General features: G+C 34.6%; 6 protein-coding genes across 7 annotated transcripts; 3 read left to right on the forward strand and 3 right to left on the reverse strand.

Moving 5' to 3' along the window:
* Positions 1 to 3628: 3628 nt before the first annotated feature.
* Positions 3629 to 3862, reverse strand: LOC109132624 (small polypeptide DEVIL 16). The gene has a single exon (XM_019244389.2). The coding sequence runs from the start codon at positions 3788 to 3790 to the stop codon at positions 3629 to 3631; it is 162 nt and encodes a 53-aa protein (XP_019099934.1). The 5' UTR covers positions 3791 to 3862.
* Positions 3863 to 6065: 2203 nt separating this feature from the next.
* On the reverse strand, positions 6066 to 9009 carry LOC104782118 (RNA polymerase sigma factor sigF, chloroplastic). 2 transcript variants are annotated; one of them, XM_010506947.2, is made up of 9 exons: positions 8615 to 9009; positions 8335 to 8489; positions 8140 to 8237; positions 7866 to 8054; positions 7504 to 7759; positions 7181 to 7411; positions 6882 to 7022; positions 6588 to 6788; positions 6066 to 6519 (listed from the first exon to the last, which is right to left on the reverse strand). In XM_010506947.2, the coding sequence occupies exons 1-9, from the start codon at positions 8700 to 8702 to the stop codon at positions 6232 to 6234; spliced, it is 1647 nt and encodes a 548-aa protein (XP_010505249.1). In that variant the 5' UTR covers positions 8703 to 9009; the 3' UTR covers positions 6066 to 6231. The 2 variants fall into 2 exon arrangements, with proteins under 2 accessions (XP_010505249.1, XP_010505250.1); XM_010506948.3 differs by having other exon boundaries at positions 8335 to 8486; positions 8615 to 8869.
* LOC147946261 (uncharacterized) lies at positions 8911 to 9906 on the reverse strand. The gene is made up of 3 exons (XM_087511621.1): positions 9798 to 9906; positions 9443 to 9673; positions 8911 to 9345 (listed from the first exon to the last, which is right to left on the reverse strand). The coding sequence occupies exons 1-3, from the start codon at positions 9817 to 9819 to the stop codon at positions 9062 to 9064; spliced, it is 537 nt and encodes a 178-aa protein (XP_087367747.1). The 5' UTR covers positions 9820 to 9906; the 3' UTR covers positions 8911 to 9061.
* A 2773-nt stretch (positions 9907 to 12679) lies between these two features.
* Positions 12680 to 17918, forward strand: LOC104784234 (putative white-brown complex homolog protein 30). The gene is made up of 14 exons (XM_087511622.1): positions 12680 to 13276; positions 13382 to 13458; positions 13546 to 13821; positions 13922 to 13985; positions 14068 to 14214; positions 14383 to 14417; positions 14527 to 14600; positions 14673 to 15526; positions 15682 to 15978; positions 16230 to 16694; positions 16786 to 16934; positions 17042 to 17331; positions 17424 to 17557; positions 17643 to 17918. Exons 1-14 carry the CDS (start codon positions 13047 to 13049, stop codon positions 17797 to 17799), a joined length of 3249 nt encoding a protein of 1082 aa, XP_087367748.1. The 5' UTR covers positions 12680 to 13046; the 3' UTR covers positions 17800 to 17918.
* Positions 17919 to 18182: 264 nt separating this feature from the next.
* LOC104782119 (uncharacterized) lies at positions 18183 to 20829 on the forward strand. The gene is made up of 7 exons (XM_019244354.2): positions 18183 to 18279; positions 18389 to 18604; positions 18715 to 19008; positions 19122 to 19355; positions 19466 to 19867; positions 20005 to 20214; positions 20345 to 20829. The coding sequence occupies exons 1-7, from the start codon at positions 18234 to 18236 to the stop codon at positions 20440 to 20442; spliced, it is 1500 nt and encodes a 499-aa protein (XP_019099899.2). The 5' UTR covers positions 18183 to 18233; the 3' UTR covers positions 20443 to 20829.
* A 1894-nt stretch (positions 20830 to 22723) lies between these two features.
* Positions 22724 to 25079, forward strand: LOC104782122 (uncharacterized). Its single transcript, XM_010506956.3, has 7 exons — positions 22724 to 23162; positions 23329 to 23425; positions 23509 to 23624; positions 24213 to 24257; positions 24377 to 24402; positions 24508 to 24643; positions 24747 to 25079. Exons 1-7 carry the CDS (start codon positions 22763 to 22765, stop codon positions 24857 to 24859), a joined length of 933 nt encoding a protein of 310 aa, XP_010505258.1. The 5' UTR covers positions 22724 to 22762; the 3' UTR covers positions 24860 to 25079.
* The last annotated feature ends 16 nt before the right edge of the window (positions 25080 to 25095 follow it).

Below are 25095 nucleotides of genomic sequence, written 5' to 3' on the forward strand. Positions count from 1 at the left end.
AAAGATTCTATCTAGTTTTTTATCTGCTTTACCGGATTCTACACACCATAGTAGTGACAATGATGATTTTTGCGAAGTTTGTATTCAAGCTAAACAAACACAGTCGGTTTTTCCCGAAAGTACTAATAAAGCGGATGAATGTTTTTCTTTGATACATTGTGATATCTGGGGACCTTACAACACTGCTTCTACGTGTGGAGCACACTATTTTCTTACCATTGTAAATGACTATTCTCGGGCCGTGTGGACTTATCTTCTTCTTGCCAAATGCGAGGTTGCTACTCATCTCAAACAGTTTGTGGCCATGGCTCATCAACAATTTGGAAAAAAGATCAAAGTCATTCGTAGTGACAATGGGAGTGAATTTCTTGGTCTTCGACACTTCTTTAAAGATCATGGCATTCATCATCAAACTTCTTGTGTTTATACTCCGCAACAAAATGGAAGAGTAGAGCGCAAACATCGTCATATTTTCAACATGGCGCGTTCTCTGCTCTTTCAAGCTGATTTACCAGTTCGGTTTTGGGGTGAGAGTGTCCTCACGGCTGCGCATTTGATCAATCGCACCCCTACTCCACTTCTACAAGGCAAAACTCCACATTAGCTTCTTCATTCCACACCTCCAAATCTTGCACAACTTCGTGTTTTTGGTTGTTTGTGTTTTGCCAAACGTCATTCTTCTCGCCGTGAAAAGCTCCAAGAACAAGGTCGCAAATGTATTTTTCTCGGTTATCCTCCTAACCAAAAAGGTTGGCGTGTTTATGATATGGAAACACATGACATTTTCGTTTCTCGTGATGTTATCTTCAACGAAGATGTTTTTCCGTATTGTTCACCTCCTGTCTCTGATTCTCTTGTTGTCTCTCCGGCCATGCCACTACCACTTATCTCCGCTAATGATTCGGTTGACGAGATTCCACCGCCGACTCTCGAAACCAGGGGGAGTCTCCCCACAACTATCACTACTACAGTAGTTGATCCTACGCCTCCTATAGCTGTTGATACATCTCCGGCTCATGGCAATGATGTTGTTCCACTTCGTGATTCCGCTGTTGTGTCTGATGAGCATTCTTATGAGTTTGATATTGGTACTGAACCACTTGGTTGTGGTCATCGCACGAAGTTTCCGTCTACTCGTCTTAAACCGTATGTTGCTTATTCTGCACGTCATGCTGAAACCCTCATCTCTCTCCAACCTTCGTCTTCTCCAGCATCTTCAGGTACTTGTTTCTATCCTATAGCACACTATGTTTCTTGTGACAAATTTAGCTCTGCCCATCAAAAGTTTCTTGTAGCCGTGACTATGGTTGACGAACCGGTTACTTATAAGCAAGCTGTTCAAATATTAGAGTGACGTGATGCTATGCGCAAGGAGATCGACGCATTAGAACTTAACGAGACCTGGACGCTTGAACGTCTTCCTCCCGGTGTCAAAGCTCTTGGCTCTAAATGGGTGTATCGGCTTAAGTTTAATTCAGATGGTACACTTGAACGATATAAGGCTCGGTTAGTCGCTTTTGGTAATCACCAAAAAGAGGGTGTTGATTTCTCGGAGACATTTGCTCCGGTTGCAAAACTTCAAACCGTCCGAACCTTACTTGGTGTTGCTTCGGTTAAAAATTGGGAACTCCATCAGATGGATGTTCACAACGCATTCTTACATGGAGATCTTGACGAGGATATCTACATGAAACCTCCTCCCGGTTTTCTTCCCGCTGATCCGTCTCTGGTGTGCAAACTTAAAAAGTACATTTATGGTCTACGGCAAGCTCCTCGCTGCTGGTTTTCCAAGTTGTCTACAGCTCTTCTTGACTATGGTTTTGTTCGATCTCACAAAGATAATTCTTTGTTTACCTATCGGCGTGGCGGTGTTGTTCTTCATGTTCTTGTCTATGTTGATGATTTGATTGTTTGTGGTGCTGATTCTGCAGTTCTCAAATCGTTTAAAGCTTATCTATCTCACTGTTTCAAGATGAAGGATATAGGCATGTTGAAATATTTTCTAGGCATTGAAGTTGCTCGTGGACCTGATGGCATCTTTCTCTTACAGCGGAAATATTGTCTTGATATAATTGACGAGTGTGGTTTGTCTGGTTCGTGTCCGGTTGATACTCCTATGGAGCAAAATCATACGCTGTTGGATTCTAAAAGTGTCCCGTACTCGGACCCGGCTCAATATCATCGTCTTGTTGGGCGTCTTGTTTGTCTCCTCCATACGCGTCCTGAGTTAAGTTATGTTGTCAACATTCTTGCACAGTTTATGCAGACACCTCTTTTGGATCATTGGAATGCGGCTCAGCGTTTGGTTCGTTACTTAAAGTCTTCATCTGATCAGGGTGTTGTTCTTTCTTCCACGACTCCTCTTCAAGTGAATGCCTATTGTGATTCTGATTTTAATAAGGATCCTTCATCTAGACGGTCTCTTACTAGTTATATAGTTATGCTTGGCGATTCTCCTCTTCAATGGAAGACCAAGAAGCAAAGTCGTGTTTCTCTTTCATCGGCTGAAGCGGAGTATCGCGCTATGGCTATGACCTGTACGGAGCTCTTGTGGCTGAAAGAAGTTTTGCAGTTTCTTGGCATTGCTAATCCTCAGCCAAAACTAATTCATAATCAAATGTTCTTGTGAATCTTGTCTTTAGATATCTACACTGCACAATGAAGGACGGTCGGACGTACATACGAAGTCACGTACCTAGTTTAAATCCATGTAAATCCATGTAAAGTTTTAGAACACTAGACAGTGTCTATTTTTATCCTTATCTACCATTGAAACAATATTTGTCTACCTGAACTTCAATTTAACAAAAGGAATCTTTAAAACTACAAAAGGCCATAATTTTTCCACGTTTTCATCTGTTTCCAGTATTCCAGGCTCCGATTATACTCTGTGTCCAATTATTCTCTTAGATTCAAGATGGAAAGTTCAGAAAAATAAACCTTAAAATACGATTTTGTAAATAACTCTTGAATTACAAAATATGCAAAACAATTTTTCATCTAATCAAGACTTTTCAATATAATAACCTTTGAATATCTAATACTATTGTTTTGGTTATAGATTTTATACAAAATAATCATAACTGCTAATATCATTATCACCGTTCCTGCCATAACCATTGCCGCGACTACTGTCACAATAATATGTTAACAATGGCGGTTGTGTTACAGTGGAGGCGACCATGATTATGATGACAAAGAAGAAGATGGTGTTGGTAGTGGTAATGATTTATTTTTCTTGTTATGTATGTTGTCAACCTGTCATATAGTCGAAGGTTACATTGCGGAATTTTAGAGTTGTTTATACTAGTTTCATAAGGGATATCTTGCAAAAGTTGATTAATTTAAGTTTTTATTTTGTCATTCAGGATCAACCGTCATTGATACATATAAAAGTGTTATAGTACCCATATTTGTTTTATTTTCAGGACTACTGTCCTGCTCAAGTCTAGATTTGATCGTTTAATACAATCTTCTTAAACCTAGCTAGTTAAGGTTATTATATTTATATATATCTTGATAACAAAATAAAACGTAAAACATAGCTACCCAACAAAACAAACACACAATTCAATATTTTGTAACTTACGTATGCATAAGAACTATTCCATAAAAAGAAAACAAACAATTAAGAGTCGTCGCGGTCGCGGTTTTGGTCGTGCCAGCAGATTAACATGGCGATACAACGACGAAGAATATAAAACTTGGCTCTTTGTTTCTTCACGACATGACTGCACTTTTGCCCAAAAGTCTTGCACGGGTCGCACGTGCCATTCTCTTCCGACGCCATTGATTGGTTTCTTATATTAGTGAGTCCTACTACGATATTATGAGAAATTAAAGAAAGAAAAAAATGCAAGGAACGGAAGAGTTTGATGGTTCTTATGACTTATGAGCTTTAGTTTTGTCGAGGAGAGACAAAGATGGAGAGTTCAGTATATAGTCGTCTAGTGGAGTGGAGGGGAGGGGACAAGCTTTATCAAACACACACAAAAATATGTTTTTACTAAGTAATTGTCTATAAAAACCAACTTATGGTGGTCCAAATGGTTTAAGGACTCACTATAGAATTTAGAGATCTTAAGTTTTTTCAATGTGATTTTAATAATAATTGACCATTCAAAACTCTATAAATAACCAAAAAAAAGGTTTTCACATGATTTAAAAATAATAATTTTCCTAACTAAACCATTCGTGAAGATGGAGAATATTGACTACAATTATAAAATCATTTTGAAAATAGATATTCAAAAAAAAACTAATTGAAAGAAATATTTAGTCTCTGGAAAATTATGTATTAGAGTGACTAACTAAAAGTTTATGTGATATATCAGTATTTTGAGACTAAAATGTTACCGTTATTGTAAGAGCAAAATTGAGAATTTAGTTTTTGCCAAAATAACTCATCAGAAACGAAAAGAAGAAAACTCATCAAGTATATTTAATCATGTTAGACGACCTAAAAAAAAAGAAAAATTACTATACAAAAACCATGTATCACTCTGAAGAAAAACAAAACACTATAATACTGTTGAAAAAGAAGATGCACACTGTTACGCTATGGTATGTTATGTTATGTCGTAAGGGAAAGAAACAAAACATGGTGATGCACAGTTAATATAAATTTAGAATTTTATTTATTTTGGTCGATCTCTGTTACATATAAATGATTCAATATCGAGGTACGTAATGGTAAGGCAATTGCCGCATTGGCATGCACCTGAAGGTGAGTGGTCATCCGTGTAAGCCGAGCCCCACTTCTGTAAGAAGTGTCGTCTTCATTGCAATTTATTAGCTTCGTACGATACTACCTTTTACACGCTTTTGAGAAGTTTTACCCATCAAATTTGAATTGTACCTTTAAATAGTGGAAAAAAAGGAAGACTCTAAATCTTGAAAATGTTAAAAGATGAATTGTATCTATATTAAAAATTATCAAAAATAAATGTTTAACAAAGAAAAAACTAAATCAATAGTTAAATGTTTTTATATATTTAAAATGTTTGATTACACTATATATGTATTTGTATATATGATCAAACTCATATATCGTAATCTAATGGTTGAAAGATTCATCATGGGATTTAGAAACCAAAATTCGATTCCGAGCTATTTCGATTTAATCATGGTTAAGTCATTATAAACGTTTTAGAGGACATGATTATCTGGTTTTTCACAGTTTAGACATGTGTGAACTTTGGTATAAGATCTTCTGATTATTATATGTCAATCTATTAGAAGATGGTATCAAAACCATTGCGTATACTGTTGAGTGTTGATTCAACATGTTATTCAATTTGTAGAGTGATTATATCATTTAATATTTGTATCTTACTTTACAGAGAACAATATTTGAAACCAAAGATAGTTCCAAAAGAAAAAGAAAAACAAGATTTTTTTTTCTTATTTGGTATGAAAAGCTCATAATTTTCTAAATACTTTTTCAGGAGAACCCTACAATATCACAAAAGAAATCTATAGAAACAGTTTATGATTTGTTTATCTCCATTTGTTAGTATTAGCAAAAGAAAAAAAAAGCGGTGGATACTATGTAGGACAGTATATGTTACATATACACATGGACTAAGGATATATCGTGTACACGTGGTTCTGAATCAACCAAAGAATTATTTCCGACACTCAAATACACTTTGAGACACAAAATAAGACGATAAAAAGATCACGGTTGGTCGATATATACAAACGCCTTACACAAGATGACAAGAAGTGGTAACTACTAACTAGTTTTGCTTACTACTAGCTAGTAGATGATAAGTTTTATAATGCTAGCTCCAAAATTTTGCATTCCCCTTAAATACTAGCTAGAGACTTTCAATCATATATGGCTTGTTTTTAGGGTGTTCACAGAATGCTATTGTGAATCAGTAGGTTTGGTCAGACTGTGTTAAGTGTGACTTTTTGTTGTTGAACCTGCACACAAATTGCAGATAAATTGTTCCAACAGTTACTTGGATGCCCTGCTCTCAACCAACCTTTATTTTGAGTTGCATTCATGAAAGTTTGATTAAAAGAACTAAAACAGATATAGACAATTACACAGCAAATTATGGAAATGTGGCAATCCCTCTTTTTCCTTGCTCCCAAAAACCAAAAAAGTTTACAAAACTTTTATCCAAGAAAACACTATCCCTCAGAATATCAACAAAACAAAGTATATTTTTTTTTTGTATACACATGATTATTAATAGAAGATGCCAATATCTCCATGAGCTAGATAAGCAAATCAGAATAAGCATGGAGTCCATGACTGCTCATGTTCTGCTTAAGCCTGTACAACGCCCGGCTCTCTAGCTGTCTTACCCTCTCCTTCGACAGTCCGTAAATCTCTCCTATTTCCGACAATGATCTCTGTTTCCCACCATCAATCCCAAATCTCAGCTTAATGATCCTTCTCTCCTTGGGACTTAGTACATTGAGGAGATTCCTTACATGGTTCCTCATCAACTGCTTTCCCACGCTTATTGTTGGTGTCTCAATCCCACTGTCTGGTGTTATTTCCTGTTAGGATTAAAAGGTTATTACCATGGTTTTGTTCGGTCAAAATGATATCTTCAAAAGGGGTTTACCTGAAAGGTGGTGTCTTGATCAGCCCAAATTGGTTGTTGCATTGAAAGAGGTGTTCTTGTATTGTACAACAGTTTATCTAGCTTCTCTTTTGAAACCCCAACGTGGCCTGCAAGTTGCTCTTTACTTGGACGGTAGTTTCCTTCCTGCACGCATGTTTTTCTGGCTTCGGATACTTTTCCTAGTAGCATGTATACGTTCTCCTGTATTAACATGAGTAGATTTCACCAAGTCATGCTTTAGAAGTTAATCCTTTACTGTCTAGTAGATAATGCCATTGAAAAAATTGTAGTTACCGGCAAACGGATTGTCCTGGAGTTTTGAAATATAGACTTTCTTATGGATTGTCGAATCCACCAGTAGGCGTAAGTAGCGAATCTGCATCCGGATTGTGGTTTGAACTTCTCTACACTCTTCATTAGCCCCATACTTCCTTCCTAAAAACCATTAGATAAGCACAAGAAGAAGCATCGTAAGAAATGTGACTTCAAGTTAGATCACTCTATCAAAAGAAACTGTGATCAGAGATACTACAAATTCACTGTGATCAGAGATACTGAAGGGGCCAAAAACAATGGGTTCGTTTGAAGCTAACCTGCAATAAGTCCTGAAAGTTGAGTCCACGATTCTGATATTGTTTTGCAATATGGACAACCAGTCGTAGGTTTGCTGTTATCAGCTTTTCTCGGCTACTTCTACCACGGTGGATTTTAGATTTCAAGACAGGGGAACTTAGCCCCATAGCTTCAGCCCACTCACCTATTGTTGGTTCACAGCCGTTTTGAGATTCAAGTTTAGTCTTTACCTTCTCCAACTTTAACAAATGCTGATATATCAGATACATAAGTTAGCATCAGGGAAAGTTTCCAAGCAAGTTCAACAAGATGCAAGGACACAAGAGTAGGGGGAAGCATGAACCTGTATATGTGATATCAGCTCAGCTTCCTCTTTAGCAGTCAGAAGTTGTTTTGTCTCAGGTCCCCACAAGAAGAGCTGAAGCGCATCATCAGAATCAACCCCTTGTCTATACTTTTTCTTGGCATTAACTTTCTGAGGAACATAACCCTCGTCATCCACATCATTTGATTTTGGAACCTTTCTGTTCTTTGCACGTCTCTCTTGCAGCCGCTTTGACCTTACTATAGTTCCCTTTTCCGGTAAGGACATGGAGGAGCTAAAAACCAAACATCCAGAAAACACAAATATTTTCACATTATATCCCTCAAATATCAGAGAAGCAGATCGATGAGATAGACAAAACAAGGGTTCAAAAAAGCAACCTAGTCGAAAGAGAATCCCCGGAGTTGTCAGATGGATTTGCTTCAGTGTCGTCAGCTAACAATGCAGCTTGTTTCGAAGCTGATAAAGCCTTCTGAGCTAGTGCAACCACATCACAAAGCTCTGCATCAGGTAAGGGAGATACAACTGCAGGCAATTGCTTTTCAGCTGTTGTTATAGGAGATATCAATCTGCAAACAAAGAAAGATTACACATCATTCACAAAACTCATGAAACTCAAACTGGTGTGTTAAAAGAAGAGGAAAGAGACATTACAGATTCCATAAACCAGCAGATTGAATGAGTTGCTGTTCAAATTTCTCATCTTCACGAGATGAAACCAATTCATCAAACTGTCTCCTCTCCAGAGTCAACTAAAAATTTCCCAAGGAAAACAAAAGATCATTCATAGGCGGAAACATAAACACAAGAGAGTACGAAAAGTTTATAACTTTGTGCTCATAAACGCACCTGGGAGGTTCTGTCTTCTCTGAAGGCATGTGAGAGAGGCCTAGACTCTTCCCGTGGCTCCTGTGAGAGAACCGACGCAGGAAAATGCCGAGATAAAGAATTGAGATGACGTGAGTTAACTACAGGAGTTGCTGTTTGCTCATGAAGCATCACTACTGGCAATATATAACCCAACAAAGACAAAATTAAAAAAAAGGCACAATATTTATATACGAATTTCGAAATTGCAATGCTGGAATAGAAGAAGAAGAAGAAGAAGAAGAAGAAGAAGAAGAAGTACCAGAGGAAGGAGAAGAGTAGTTCTTGAGATGGGTCTTTGTCTGAAACGGAGGAGATGAAGAAGAAACCAAGTTCCTCGTAGCTTCCATTTTCACAGAATCACCAAAAAGACGCTAATTTTGGTTCGACAAATAAGAACATGAGGCTAGCCCCCTCTACTGAGGAGAGCCATGACGAACAGATAAGGCGACAGACACACTCCCAATTTTTTTTTTTTTCTTTTCTTTATGATAAAAATTTAAACTTGTTGCTGCCATGGAGAAGTCCTTTTGTTATATTTGTTTCCCTAACTTAGAAAGTCAGAATGGGCTTATTATTATTGGGCTTAAACCCAAAAAAAGCCCAATGATCGAAATTAAATAAAAAAGATTTAATAGTCATAATAAGGTCTATTATTACATAGTAGAAGAGTCATGACGTCTTTACAAAGCTAGTCAAGTAGAGAGAATTACAAATATCTGATTGCACCAATAGGCTTTCCTCCATCAAACAAGTAACGAGGCCATTCTGATTCTGAGGTATTATTGGGTGCAGCAAGCTGATTAGGCTCTACAAAGAGATTATTGTAACCAGCCGAAGCGGAATATTCAAGACAGCTGATGAAATTCATTTCACCTTCGATGTTATCTGAGATGATAATCAGATCAGATTCTGTAGGATAACCCAGAGGAGTGTCTATTTCCCATAATATAGTGTCATGTATCATTCTAATTGATCTCGCTTCCTTAGCTCCTGGAGAAAATATAACATTGGAGATATTATATTACATACATATTATAAGAGAAAAGAGTGCGTTAATTAAGAGGGGTAAACAATAGTATTAATTCACCTCCGGGAAGAAAGTAGATTTTGGACTTGCAATACTCATCCAACAACTCATCCGATAACGTTATTTTCTCAGCATAAGCCCATATTGACATCTCACCATCATAACCTTTTTCCACAAGAGCCGATTTGATTTTCTGATACATCGATTGTGGATCAAGATCATTAGGGAATGGTGAATCTTCCACGTCCCAGAAGACAGCTGTCTTACGCCCATAGACTCGTTTGATTGGCTCTGCAATATAAAAAAGATCGAGTGAGGCTACAATATATAGAATAAAGATGCACAGATCGATGTATATGGGTAAAACAAAACAAAACAAATTCTTATCGATCAAAAAAAGAGAAGGGTACTTTACTGGAGAAATCTTCCATCTTCATGGTCGATACTTTTTTTGTCTCTTCTAGAGGAGGAGGAACAAGATGTACAAAGGATCTAGAAAGATCCACACGAGTTTATATGAAGGGAGATATTGTTATATATATTTCCTTATTATATAGATATGAAAATAAGTAATTTTATCTTGTAATTTTGTAAATTAGTCTATCTATGTTAAGTTGTTAACATATGTAACGCAAAGCTGATTATTAAAGTTAATATAATATTCTTTCTAATGTGTTTTTCTCTCGTCAATCTTCAAAATAACCGAATGGTCGGTAAAATCCCATATACAAACTAACCATAACCAAATCAAACCGAACCAAGAGATAGATTTGACACTTGTTTTGTGATTATATACATAGTCAATGAGTTGATAAAACTCAATTATCTTATTATATAAAGCTTGATGACAAAATTACTAATTAACAAAACCGTGACATATGTCAATTGTATCATTTAGATATTGACACGTCTCAATTCCAAATTTATTAAAATTTTTAAAAATAAAAATGTAAAATTTCAAAACCTGCCATAAAAATATTTTATATAAAAATAAAATAGAGAAAAAAAATCTAATAAATAGAAATTCAAAATTCGAAATTATAATGTTATTTACTTATTTTAATTTTAAGTTGCTAATTTTACAAGAAAAATGATTACTATTTTTATAAGATAAATAAATGATTTTGAAAAATTATACAATTAATTACTGTTTTTAAAAAATGCAAATACTCACCTTCACAAAAAGAAAAAGATTGTTGAAGTAGAAAAATAATAATAAATCGTCTCATATTTTTTTCACCAATCAAATAATTTATTCAAAAAGATTGTTATTGTAATATATATAAGATATGAGTACGTAATAATAACATATGTGGTTTTGTAACTATAAAAATATTAAAGTAAAGAGATATATAATAGGTTATTTAATGTGTTCATAAATAAAATTTGTTGGTTGTAGTAAAGACTAAAGAGTATATTTTACAAGTAAAATACTTTTGTGTGTACAAATACATTTTTAGTGGTAATGTAGATAGTATATTTGTAAATGGATATACATTAGTGTATTATAGCAAAAAAAAACAACTATTTTCTATAAATAAAGTTTATATCTTTACTTTTATACATTGTTTTTACTTACGAAAATAATTAAATATAGATTCTTTGTTAAATTTCATTTTATTTTAATAACTTTGAACTCATCTATAACTATTTTCTTTAACTAAAAGTGTATCTATTTACTTTTATTTACTTATTTTAATTTTAAGTTGGTAATTTTACAAGTAAAATTAGTGTGACAAATTATACAATTAATTACTGTTTTTTATAATAATGTAAATACTCACCTTCACAAAAAGAAAAAGATTGTTGAAGTAGAAAAATAATAATAAATCGTCTCATATTTTTTTCACTAATCAAATCATTTATTCAAAAAGATTGTTATTGTAATATATATAAGATATGAGTACGTAAGAATAACATATGTGTTTTTGTAATTATAAAAATATTAAAGTAAAGAGATATATAATAGGTTATTTAATATGTTCATAAATAAAATGTTGGTTGTAGTAAAGACTAAAGAGTATATTTTACAAGTAAAATATTTTTGTGTGTACAAATACATTTTTAGTGGTAATGTAGATAGTATATTTGTAAATGGATATACGAAGACAGAGATGAAGCTGACGTGACCACCGTAAAAGAGAGCGCCTCTTCCCAGACTAACTTATCGCTCAAAGCCTTAGCAATTATATCATTTGCCACTATTTCTAAACTTTGAAAAACTTTTTTGTTTATGGCTTTCCAGATTGCCCATAAAATTTATGGTAATTGAAGAAGTTGATCAGGATCACCTTTTTGAGAGGCACCCTTCCAGAAAACAAAATCTAAATTCGATTACACTAACTCATATGTAAAACCCTCTGACGAGACCAGAATCGGAGATAAATCCCAAACTTCACACGAGCAAGGACATTCAAAGAAAATGTGATTAATAGTCTCAACCGCAGAGTCGCACCTTTTACACCAAATGTCACATTGGATACCTTGGTGTATCTATTTATTTTTATAGATAAATTACTAAAATATTTACTATATATTCTTTTAAATTTTATTTTATTTTTAAAAATCTAAATGCACTTCGGGCGGATCCTAATCTAGTAAATTATAAAATTGTAATATGTCTAATTAATGTCTATAGCAAATATAAACAGAATTGTAAAAATAATCATGACAATGTCCAATCTATCGATTATATGTTCATGTCTCGGAAATTTTTTTTGTTAAATTTTATTTTTCGATTAAAATAAGAATAGAAAAATATCAAAGATTAATCTTTCAAAAAAAATTTACGGGTGTTTTTTTTTGTATTTGAATATCTTTACGGTGTTTTTAATTTGACTTGCTTATTAGAACCTCTTGTTTATAAAAAAAAAAAAATCATTTAAATTTACAATTTTAAATCGTAAAATAAACATTAATCTATGATGAAGCACGGGTCATAATCTAGTTTCATAAGAAAAAGAAACATAATAGAAGATGGGTAGGATCGAGGTGTTGTCACGACTGCTTGTAAGCACTTCTTTTCCAACGGGAGATAATAGGTTATAGTTATACTATATGGTTTTTATCTATCCATTGATTTGTTGTTGGCGTTGCTTTGCCATTATTATAACGCTTATTAATTGTTTGGCAAAACCAGTTTAAAAGAATATAATTCGCAAAAAGTGTCATCATGCAATCGAAAAAATCCTCTTTGTCATGCTCCTCCAATATAGTTTACCAATTTCTATGTTTGGTAAATAAGTTATAAGAAACCACTCATTTTTATTAATTTGCTAGAAATCTGGACCTCCTTCCATGACTCTTACGATGATGACCCTTCTCAACTCTCTCTTTTCACACAAGTCTCTCATTTTTTCAAAACTTTTGATCTCAACGTCATCATTTCAAGATTTCCAAAAAAAAAATCGCAACAAGCTCGTTAATTAGAGTTTTCTTTAAAATTCTTCATCTCCATTCTTCAAGAAAACTAATTGGTTTTCTCTTTGTGTCCCTTGACGTTTGCTTGTCAAGACATGATAGAAATACACAAGACATCTCCACAAATATTTCGATTGGTAGCTTTCAATGTTTCTACTATTCCATTGTTTGCTCAAAAAATTCAAATATTTCAGTTTGGGAGGTTCTAATTCTATATCAAGAGTCAAGACTTTGATTAAGAACAATGAGAGTTAGGGTTGATGTTTGTCGGACACAACACATCTTATTGTTCTTTGTTATTTTGTTGAGTTTTATATTTTTTGCATTATGCCTGGATGGAGATGATTATAGCAAAACAGGGAACCCAAAAGTTCTTGTTTCCGTTACAAACCTTATATATAGTCGACTTCAGAATCTAAAGAACGTCTTAAAGGCTGACGTTGATCGAGATTTAGGATATTGCATCAAAAATTTGTAAGTATTTTCATCATAAAATAGGCCAGTGAATTATATTCCCATGTTTTAGCCAATACATATACTTTGTATGTTTTTCTTACAATTAATCTGTTGACAATTCAGGAAGAACGATTGGAATGAAGCATTTAACTTTGATAAAAATCTTGACTTCTTAAGCAATTGTGTCAAAAGAACTGACGGTAAAAACATGATAAATGGTTATTTTTAAAAAATCGTTTATCTAGTCAAACTCTTGAACATTGAGCTATCATGTTCATAACATGCAGGTGACCTCACACTTAGACTATGTACAGCTGCTGAGATAAAGTTCTACTTCAATAGTTTTGTTAGAAGAGATGAAGCAACAACGGTTCATGTAAGGCCTAACATCAACTGCAATTTGGCTAAATGGGTTTCCGGATGTGAGCCAGGATGGAGTTGCAATGCGGATGACGATAAAAAATTCGATCTCAACAATGGGAAAGTTCTTCCCTCTAGAACTCGTAAATGTCAACCTTGTTGTGAGGGTTTCTTTTGTCCACAAGGTCTTGCTTGCATGATACGTAAGAAATCCACATGCATACCTATTATATCATTTTGAATACCAACAACTTCAACCTAACATATTCATTGTTGTTTGTTCTCTGACTTATGTAACTAAAGCGTGTCCATTAGGCGCATATTGCCCGCTTGCCAAGCTTAATAAAACAACGGGAATTTGCGAGCCGTAAGTTGTTAGATTAATTTACTACACTACTGAAAAATAATATTAATTAGTGGATGATTAGATTAAGAGTTCTATATTGCAGATATAATTACCAGATTCCTCCAGGAAAGGTGAACCATACATGTGGTTCCGCAGATAGTTGGGTTGATGCCGAGAGTAGTGGTGATATGTTTTGTTCTCCAGGTTCATATTGCCCTACAACAATTCGAAAGGTCACTTGTAGTAGTGGGTATTGATTCTTTTATCTCACAACTCTTCTCACTTTTTAATCATTGTTTCATATGTGAAGTATTCATCATTGTTGTTACATGAAGGTTGTAATGTGACGATTGTCAACTAATGGTTTGTTCATATACCTAGTTGATGAGTTTATAAAATGTGTTTATTTATTACTCAGGCATTACTGCAGACAAGGTTCTACTTCACAAAAACGTAAGTTTCTAAAACCCAAGAATAATGTATTGTTTTATATCATATGATCTTTTTAAATAGATTACAACTGAAGTTGATCTATAATTCTCCTTTTTGGTGACTATTTTAGCATGTTTCAAGCTTGCAACGTGTAATCCGAATACCGCAAACCAAAATATTCATGCCTATGGAGCTATCTTAATTGTAAGTAGCTATAGAACAAATTTTTGCTTTAATATTTGTTGGAAATTATAATTTCGTTAATTGTGTGTGTAGGCATCACTAAGTCTTGTGATGATCATGGTTTATAACTGTTCTGATCAAGTTCTTGCCACTCGAGAGAAAAGACAAGCAAAATCAAGAGAAGCTGCAGCAAGACACGCAAAAGAAACAACACAAGCTCGAGAAAGGTGGAAAACTGCAAAAGATGTTGCCAAGAACCAAAAGTTGGGATTGTCTGCACAACTATCTCAGACATTTTCTCGCATGAAGTCTGCTAGGAAGGATGCCGCACCAGCTAAAGCTTCTGGAAAGTCAAAAGACAAGAAAAAAGAAGCAAGTAATTTAACCAAGATGATGAAATCAATGGAGGAGAACTCGAGTAACAACGAAGGGTTTAATGTAGGTACTGGTAGTAAGCATGGGAAGAAGCCACAAGCTCCAAAGGGTAAACAACTACATACTCAAAGCCAGATTTTTAAGTATGCTTACGGTCAGATTGAGAAGGAGAAAGCTATGGAGCAAAACAATAAGAACTTGACATTCTCTGGAGTCATTTCGATGGCCACTGACACTGATATGAGGACTAGACCTGTTATAGAAGTTGCGTTTAAAGACTTAACTCTTACATTGAAGGGTAAACATAAGCATATATTGAGATCTGTTACGGGAAAGATCATGCCCGGTCGTGTCTCTGCCGTCATGGGTCCATCAGGAGCTGGGAAAACTACATTTCTTTCCGCCTTGGCAGGAAAAACAACTGGATGTACGAGGACTGGTCTTATCCTCATAAATGGTAAAAATGAATCCATAAACTCATACAAGAAGATCACTGGATTTGTTCCACAAGATGATGTTGTGCATGGGAATCTTACCGTCGAGGAGAACCTTCGGTTTAGCGCAAGATGCAGGTAAACCATGGTAAACTTATTTTCATAACTTAGAGGAGATATATACTAAGATTCCAAGTCTTCAAAAATTTTGGTTAATTAAATTATTATTACCCTAGTTTATATAGTGTTTATACTAAAAATATGTTGCATATTGTATATTTATTTACATGCAGATTAAGTGCTTATATGTCAAAAGCAGACAAAGTGTTGATCATTGAAAGAGTGATTGAAAGCTTAGGACTACAACATGTAAGAGACTCGTTGGTTGGTACGGTAGAGAAAAGAGGAATCTCTGGAGGACAGAGGAAACGAGTAAACGTTGGTGTTGAAATGGTCATGGAACCTTCTCTATTGATATTAGATGAACCCACTACAGGTTTAGATAGTGCATCTTCACAGTTACTTCTTAGAGCACTTCGACGTGAAGCACTTGAAGGAGTTAACATTTGTATGGTCGTGCATCAACCAAGGTACATTATGATCTCCACCATGAATTATACTAAGATTGTTTGTCCGTTAATTTCACAAAGAATATCATTTTAAAAGACAATTTTTTAAAAAAAATACGTTGTTTTAAAATACTAACTAAGCTAAGTATTTAGTTCAAAATACGATAAACAAGAGCATGGAATATTTCAAGAAATTTTGTTATGAAACGAATAGAGTTATTTTGTTTTGACATTGTAAACTTGATAGTGTGTTTTTTCCTTTCTCTTATCAGTTATACGATGTACAAAATGTTTGATGACATGATAATACTATCAAAAGGTGGTCTTACCGTGTACCATGGATCTGTCAAAAAAATTGAAGAATATTTTGCTGACATCGGGATCACCGTACCCGATCGTGTCAATCCTCCTGATCATTATATAGATATTCTTGAAGGCATAGTGAAACCAGATGGTGATATAACAGTAGAACAGCTTCCTGTGAGATGGATGTTACACAATGGTTACCCTGTGCCTCATGATATGTTGAAGCTTTGTGATGGACTCCCTTCATCATCATCTGGATCAGCTCAAGATGAATCCTCTCATAATTCTTTTAGTAATGATCTATGGCAAGATGTGAAAACTAATGTGGAGATCACGAAAGATCAGTTGCAACAAAATTACTCGAACTCTCATGACAATTCTGATCGAGTAACTCCTACCGTAGGTCGACAATATAGATATTTTGTTGGAAGGTATGACTTTCTAGATTTGATGGAATGAAATATTGGGGTTGCTAGTTTTTATATATGTACACTAAAACTTTATTCTATTTAATTATTTCAGGGTTGGCAAACAAAGACTTAGAGAAGCAAGACTACAAGCGTTAGATTTCTTAATATTATTAGTTGCAGGAGCTTGTTTAGGAACTCTTGCTAAAGTGAACGACGAGACGATTGATACACTTGGATACACATATACGATTATAGCCGTCTGTAAGTTTTTTTACGTACAAAAATATTGACTTATATATTCATGAGAGTCCGCAACTTTTGGACTGTTAACTAATTAATCTTTATTTTTTATGTCTTTCTTTCTGTAGCTCTTTTGTGTAAGATCTCAGCGTTGAGATCTTTCTCTGTAGATAAAATACAATATTGGAGAGAAAGTGCCGCTGGAATCAGCAGTTTGGCACATTTTATGGCTAAAGACACAATGGATCATTTGAACACATTTTTGAAACCTTTAGTGTACTTGTCCATGTTCTACTTCTTCGATAACCCGAGATCTAGTTTCGAAGACAACTACATTGTTCTAGTCTGCTTGGTCTACTGCGTTACGGGCATGGCTTATGTATTTGCCATATTGTATAGTGCTAGTGCAGCCCAACTGGTTTGTATCCACTTTCTCATAATCCATATATAATTAGCTACCAAAAACTTTGACTAACAATATGATACATTTTGTGGTTAATGTTCTTGCAGTTGTCGGTGTTAGTACCCGTTGTAATGACTCTCATCGCGAATCAAGATAAAGAAAGCATGGTTCTTAAGTATCTCGGAAGCTTCTGCTACCCCAAATGGACTCTTGAAGCTTTTGTGCTTTCAAACGCTCAAAGGTAGATAAAATTTTTATATTTTTCTTCTATCACATAATATATGTTAACAAAAAAATTGATTTTTGGATATTTTTGTTTGGTTTAGGTACTCTGGAGTATGGGTGGTGACGCGATGCAGCTCATTGTCACAAAACGGATATGATCTTAGTGATTGGATATTATGTCTCATTGTTCTCATTCTCATGGGACTAATTTGCCGATTCATAGCTTATTTCTGCATGGTTACATTCCAGAAAAAATAAATCTGAAAAAAAAAAAAAAAAGAGAAGCGTACATTTTTTTGTAGATACAAAATCTTGTAACAAAGTTGTACTTTTGATACATTATTATATTTGAGTATCACAAAGTAGACTTTTAGAAATTCACAATTTCCAATTTCTGAATTTACAAGTTCTACCGTATACACTTTACTTCGGTTTATCTCAATCTCGATCGATCCGATCCGGTTTGAACCCAAAGAGTTAACTTAACCCAAAGAATCTTTCGGTTCTTGGTTTCTCTTCGAATGTTAGGTAAATAACCGATCAGCAAAACTATACATGTTGTTCAATTATCGGTTCGGTTTGGTTCGACCGACGATAAGTAATTAATGATTTAGAAGCAAAGACATTAATTAGCTAACCTAATAAACAAGAAAACAATTCTCTGGCGATCGTTTCTCCGTCGAAACCAAACCATGAGCGAGGAAGATTACGAGGAAGAGTACGAGGAAGATCTCCCCAGTAAGCTCTCTAGCTCTTCCTAAGTAGCAGATCTGGCTAGTTCGATTTATGGTATCTCTAATTCTACTTCTAATCCCATCTTTTCCTCGTTTCGGTTTTTTTTGTGAAGCTCCTTGTTACGTAAAATCATACGTCTTCTGGGACGTCGAGGATTGCCCAATCCCTGAAGATGTCAATCTTGATTCGATTTCTTGTAACATCAACTCAGCTCTTGAGAAATTGGGTTATTATTCTGATTGTCTGGTGGAAATCAATGCTTATTGTGAGAAGAGTATTGGCTCAAGTGATGAATTGTACGATGCGGGAATCTACGATATACCCGAAGGTGAATTCCTATTTACCCTAACCACCTCTCTTAATACTCTCTTTTGTCTTTTTTTTTTTTTTACTTATATATGTCTGTAATCATACTCATACATGTATGTTTTTTTCCAGGAGATAGATATATTAGGGTTAACTTAATGTTAAATCTAATGCTTCTTACCGCAACGTTCCATTCTAAGAACAACCCAAAACTTTTGATGGTGATCTCAAAAAACCTCCCAAATGACACTGAGTTTGCCAGGGTTGTTGGTGCTTTGCAGTCAAGAGGTATAAAAGTTCTCTTGGTACAGCCTCATGATGAGGCCGCATCTCAACAGCTTTTTCGTACTCCAGAGTCAATATCTAATTTAGTTAGAGTAAAGCCGGTTGTGAACCAAACTGCAAGTTTTTACCAAGATTTCTCTGGTAAGATCTCTATCTCTCTGTCAAAGTAAAACCAATATGGTCAATATAGTATATGCAATTCCTTTTTTTATAAAATATATATATATATATATATATATATCTCGTTCTTGCAGTGCCTACCACATACGTGGATGCGCCTAAGACAGGTGTATTCTGGGACGCCCAGGATTCACCACTCCCTAATCATCTTGATCCTGAATCCATCTTTCAGAGTATCAAATCAGCACTTGAGGGAAAAGGTTATTTTGCTTACATATCAATATGGGTTTATGCTGACGAGAAGATAACCTTCTCGAATGAATTACTGGATGAGTATCGCAAGTCTGACATCTACTTCCTTCCCAAAGGTAATTTCTTTTTTTTTTTTTTTTTAATATCTATTATATTAGACGTATTGTATTTCTTTTTTTTTTTGTCTCTGTTATATTTACTAATGTAGCATAAATATGTTATACAGTTCCAGGGGATAAAAATCTGAGATATGATAGGATGTTACATGACATTTTTTTATGGGAAATAGACACACCTGGGGGATATGCTGGTCCATCAAATGTGGTCGTCATCTCCAACAACATCAAGATCCAAGGAGACAACTACTTGAGGAGAAATGGCATGCCAAGAATTGCTGACTTCATCTTTAGTCTTACATGTTTAAATTCCAGATCTTATAATTCTTTCTTAGTACAGCCTGAGCTGCTCACACTCACACCAGAACCCTCAGAATGGCCAGGATACCTATTTGACATAGGTGAGGTTGTTGGCTTCTTTAGAGTCGCCCCCAGTCAAACTAAGCGGATGCGGAAGAAAAGTAGTAAGGAAAATTTCGCCGTCAAAACCAAGAGCGAGGAAGATTTCTCCAGTAAGCTCTCTCTTCTTGATTTTTTTTTTAAAGACTTTATTTGTTTAAGATTTCATCTTATCGAGATGTAGTAGTTACATTGATCTGTAATAGTAGTTAAATTGTTTTTACATGATGCACTTGTCTGTTTTGTGAAGGTGCTTACTCACACATATACTGGGACGTCGACGATTACCCGATCCCTAAAGATATCGCGCCTAATTGTATTTATCACAACTTTAAATTAGCTCTTGAGAATATGGGCTATTCTGGTACGTTGGAAGTCAATGCTTATAGTGAGAAGGAGATCCCCTTGGGATTAGATGAAAAATCGATGGATCTCCTAAGGATCATGTTCATTCCCAAACGTGAGTACTGTATATATATTCGTTTTACTTAAAACCTCCTCTTTACACTTCTTTTTTTTTCTAATACTTACTTATACGTATGTATGTGTGACCTCCTTAACATAGATCTCTGCTGATTTATTTTCTTTAGGTTCACCTAAAATAGCGTTATGGAACATTATGTACACAGTAAATTTCTTCTCGTCAGCGATTCAATGTGATGATAATCTCAAAAAGACTCACTACTGATGAGGAGTCCATGAGGATTCTTTGGGCTTTGAAATGGAGAGGTACCAACGTTCTCTTGGTACAACCTAATGATGAGGGTGAATCAGAAATACCATTTCATAGTTCAGCCTCAATATCTGACTGTACAAGATTTTTAAATGGAGAAAAGCCTATCGACCGTCAAATTGTTGACAATACTGACAATTCTTCTTGTACTAGCTGGGAAACTGACACTGATCCTGAAGAAGAGGTAGTCATTATGGTTTGATGTAAAAGCATTCTCACTTTTATATGCTATTTGCTTATTTTTGTATGAAAAACATTCTGGTTTGATGTTTCTTCTATCTGTATCCCTCCCTTTCATTCTTTCTTTACTTACTCGAATAAGATTACTTTCTTGTGTGGACACATGCAACTATTATTATTAGAAGATAATATAGCTATAATGCAAAAGAGTTGGAGATGAGTTCCAACTCTACTCCATTTTAGAGTTAAAAATAGAGATCTTCAAATTTTAGTGTAAAACAGAAATGTAAGTCTCCAAATATAGAGAAAAAATATAAATTTCTATTTTGAAGATATAAATAAAAATGGATTGAAATAAAATTGACTTCAAACTCTATTTTGGAGATGGAAACAAAGATGGGTTAGAGATGTCTAAAATCTTATTTTCATTGGTGTATATAGTTAAATGTGAGATGTTGTTGACATAAATCTTTTTTTGAGTTGACATGTGTCAAGTATGAAACATGACGTAAGAAGAGTCAAAGAATTTTTACTACAGAGGTTTCAAGTCCGCTGGAGACAAAGAAATCCAAGGCCAGTCCGCTCTATATATACTCTTTTTGTCTTCGACTTTCGTTTAGCTCAGCACTAATACTCCAGTGCTTTTTTTTTTGTAAAATAAAAACGGCAAGCAAATAGTTTATGAAAAAACACTTCCCTGGTCATTATGAGTTTTACTAGTTCTTCCTTGATTTAAACCTAATATGAATGTTTAAGAAACACATCCCTGGTCATCTTCTCATACTTAATTTAAACCTTCAATTAAATACATATTAATTTAAACTCATCATCCATATAAAATAATATTCAATATGCTATAAAATAATTCACCAATTGAGAAGCATAAGAAAATTATATTAATTTCTTATTTTGATTTCCTTATTTTTCTTATATAATGTTAATTACTAATTTTAACACATAAAACTTTGTATACTTTAATCACTTTGTAATATAAATTTCTTTTTTACACGTTTACAATAAATAATAATTTCAATTAAATTGCATATGTTTTTTTATTAGTTGCACATATTTTCCTTATTAGTTGCACATATTTTCCTATTAAAATTATTAACTTAATAGACTATTTTTCTATTAGAATAGTAATTTAATATTAATTTTTATTTTTATATACTTTTTCAAAAATATTAATTATAATCTTTTTATCTTAAATACTTTTTAATTTTTCATAAAATTATATCAAAAAAAAATGAAGCAAATTAAATCAGAGATCAACACCGTCGGCCAAATCCGGCACCGGAATGTTCTCCCGTTATTAGGACATGTGTTGAGACCTGAGTGCCGCTTCCTCGTTTACGAGTACATGAAGAACGGGAGTTTGGAAGATATATTGATCGATGTGTTAGCTAGACAGAAAGAGCTAATGAAATACTATTTCCTATAATTTTAACATTACTTTTCATTTTTATATAAGTTTTAAAAATGTTTATTGCAATTTTTTTTATCATAAATACTCCATCTGTTTCATATTATAAGATGTTTAGAGGAATATTTTTGTTTCATAATATAAGATGTTTTCAAGTTTTTATGTAACTTTTAGATTAAATTTTCTATTTTATATTATATAGTCTTGTTTATAATTGATTAAATTTTTTAAACTAGTTATTTATTAATATGTGTGTTTTACCTAAAACATTCTATATTTTGAAACGGAGGGAGAGATTATTTTTAAAATTTTTCCTATAATTTTAAAATAGAATTGTTTTCACATGTGTCAAAATATTGTTGATATACTTTGAAAACTAAGTTTTGTATTATATAAATGAAAGGTATATGAGAGATTGATGGTTAGAGAGATTAGTTAGTTAAATATAATTTTCACATAATTTTTTTTGGATTATTTTTGTCAAAATCGCTTAGAATTAAGTCAATTTAACAGGAATTTTTTTTCTTGCGCGTGGACAAGGAGGAGTGGGACCGTCCAGATCGGTTTATTTTAAATTCGATCCGGTTTGATTAAATTCGATCCGGTATAAATTTCGTTTCGGTTCATAAGATAAAGAGTAGTGTTGGAAAGAGAGAGAATAATACAACAGTGATGAATTCAGCGTTTCGAAACGTTCACTTGACTGCTGCGTCTCGTTTGATAAACCCTAACCCCTTTTCTTCTTCGATTCTCCATTTCCTTCCTCTCTTCTCCGGCGACGCTGCTCCTCGGCGTTCCAATCCTCTCCGGCATCGAATCGTAGTTTCCCCTTTCTGCTCTTCTTCTTCTTCTTCTTCTTCTTTCTACATTCCTATGGCGGGAGGAGATGATCAGGTACCTCCTCCACCTGCTTCTCAGTTGCTTGAGAAACAGTTCGAGAGCTTCCGTGTTCAGTTGGAAGAATCTGCAGCTTTGAGGGAGCAGATTCGTGCTGTGGTTATGGAGATTGAGTCCGCTACGAGGCTAATCCAAGCTAATCTCCTTCTCGTTCATCAGTCTCGACCTATTCCGGGTAAATCATTAGCCTTTACACAATTCTTAGCTAAATGTTTGAAATGGCCTTCCTGGGTTTAGCTTCTCTTTCAAGAGAAGCAACTAAAAGTGAAGAACTTGTGTACTCGTTCTTTAAAAATTTGGTTTTTACTTACGGGAATGCTTATTTTTGTGGATGGATGCAGAGGTTATCGAGAAATCTAAGGAAAAGATCAATGATTTGAAGAAGTTTTACGGCCGGCTTGCTGAGATTCTTCGGGAGTGTCCTGGACAGTACTATAGGTAAATTTGATAGCCAGCATGTAGTAGTTTTTTTTGTATTTGCAATGCAATGGTTTAGTGATTAAAAAGGTTTTGTAATTTAGGTACCATGGAGACTGGAGAAGTGAAACACAAGCAGTGGTCTCCCAGCTTGCTTTTATGCACTGGCTCGAAAATGGTACTCTTCTTGTGCATACGGAAGCTGAAGAAAAACTTGGGTGTATGTCTCTGGATCTCAATTTCACTCTTTTTTTTCTTGCTTTCAATATTTACCATGGCCTAGTGGTTGTACTAAGAACAGAACCTGATTCTTGCTGGTTCTCTCACAAACTTTGGAAAAAGTACATAAACTTTGAATTTTTTGCCTGACCTGTCTCACTTGAAAAATTGAATGAACCAGTCTAGTCTTCTCAGTAATCAATTTCAGTTTGCCACTAGTCTCTCCTTCTTTTCGCAGTTTAATTGACTCTCCTATGATTCTTTATCAGTTTGTTGATTTGTCTACCTTGGTCTTACTCATTGTTATTGATTTTATCCTAAGGCTTTGTTTAATCCTGCATTTTATCCTAAGGCTTGATCTTTCACCTCAATTGAGTGATGTATTGCTGTTTTCCACAAACTCAGTTATTCTCTCTTAGGATGGATGATGATGCCAAGGTTGATTTAACACTACTTTCGTGTAGAGTAGACATTTTCTCAAGTGTTGTTATGTTTCAAATCTGGAATTCTAATTTTGCCAAAATACCTTTTTGTCTTTTGATGAAACTAAGCAGAATGTTTCTTCTAATTCCACTTCATTGTATTTCAGTGAACAGTTTGGAGTTTGGACTGGAGACTGAAGATTATCTGACTGGTATGATTCTGAGAAAGAACTTTCTAATTCTATAGATCAAATAAGACCCTGACCATTTTCTTATGAATCACAACATTACTTATATATTCTGATCTTCAGCTTTTCTGAACACTTTGCAGGAATCTGTTTCATGTCAAACGACTTGGTATGATTATTTTTTCATCCCTAGTTCTTACTGTCCATCTTATCCCCTTAGCATCCCACTCGATAGTAAATCATTTTTTCGGGTATGCTGCAATGTTTTGAGCAGCCTAGGTACGTGGTTAATCGAGTGACAGCAGGAGACTACGACTGCCCGAGAAAAGTGATGAATTTCTTGACGGATCTTCACGCAGCCTTCCGTATGCTGAATCTCAGGAACGATTTTCTGCGCAAGAAATTCGACAGTAAGTCATATAAACCTCTCTGACTTGTTCCATTTGCATTAGGTGAGTGTTAGATTATATAACATAAAACATTTTGATCGTATGATTGAACTGTGACTGACAGGTATGAAATATGACCTAAGAAGAGTGGAAGAAGTTTACTATGATGTCAAGATCCGAGGTTTAATATCCGGTGGAGATCTTCCTGGCGTCCAAGGAACCCAAGGCCAATCTTAATAAGGCTTATGTTTTAGCTCCAGCATGAAAACGGCAAGAAGTGTTGTAGTTCCCTGAAAACGACACGTGTTGTTTTTAATGTTTTGTCACTTACCTTTAACTTCTGAATTGTGTGGGCCTTTGAGTAACAAACCAGAAGCCCATGTTTTATTCGTTTAGAATGAACGTTATAGAGTCGAGTCACTAAACGGCGTGAAAAGAATAGCAACTTTTGCCGTTATCCGAGTCAGCTGCAG

This window comes from Camelina sativa, chromosome 4 (genome assembly GCF_030686135.1).
Source record: "Camelina sativa cultivar CO46 ecotype springtype chromosome 4, ASM3068613v1".
NCBI lineage: Eukaryota > Viridiplantae > Streptophyta > Magnoliopsida > Brassicales > Brassicaceae > Camelina > Camelina sativa.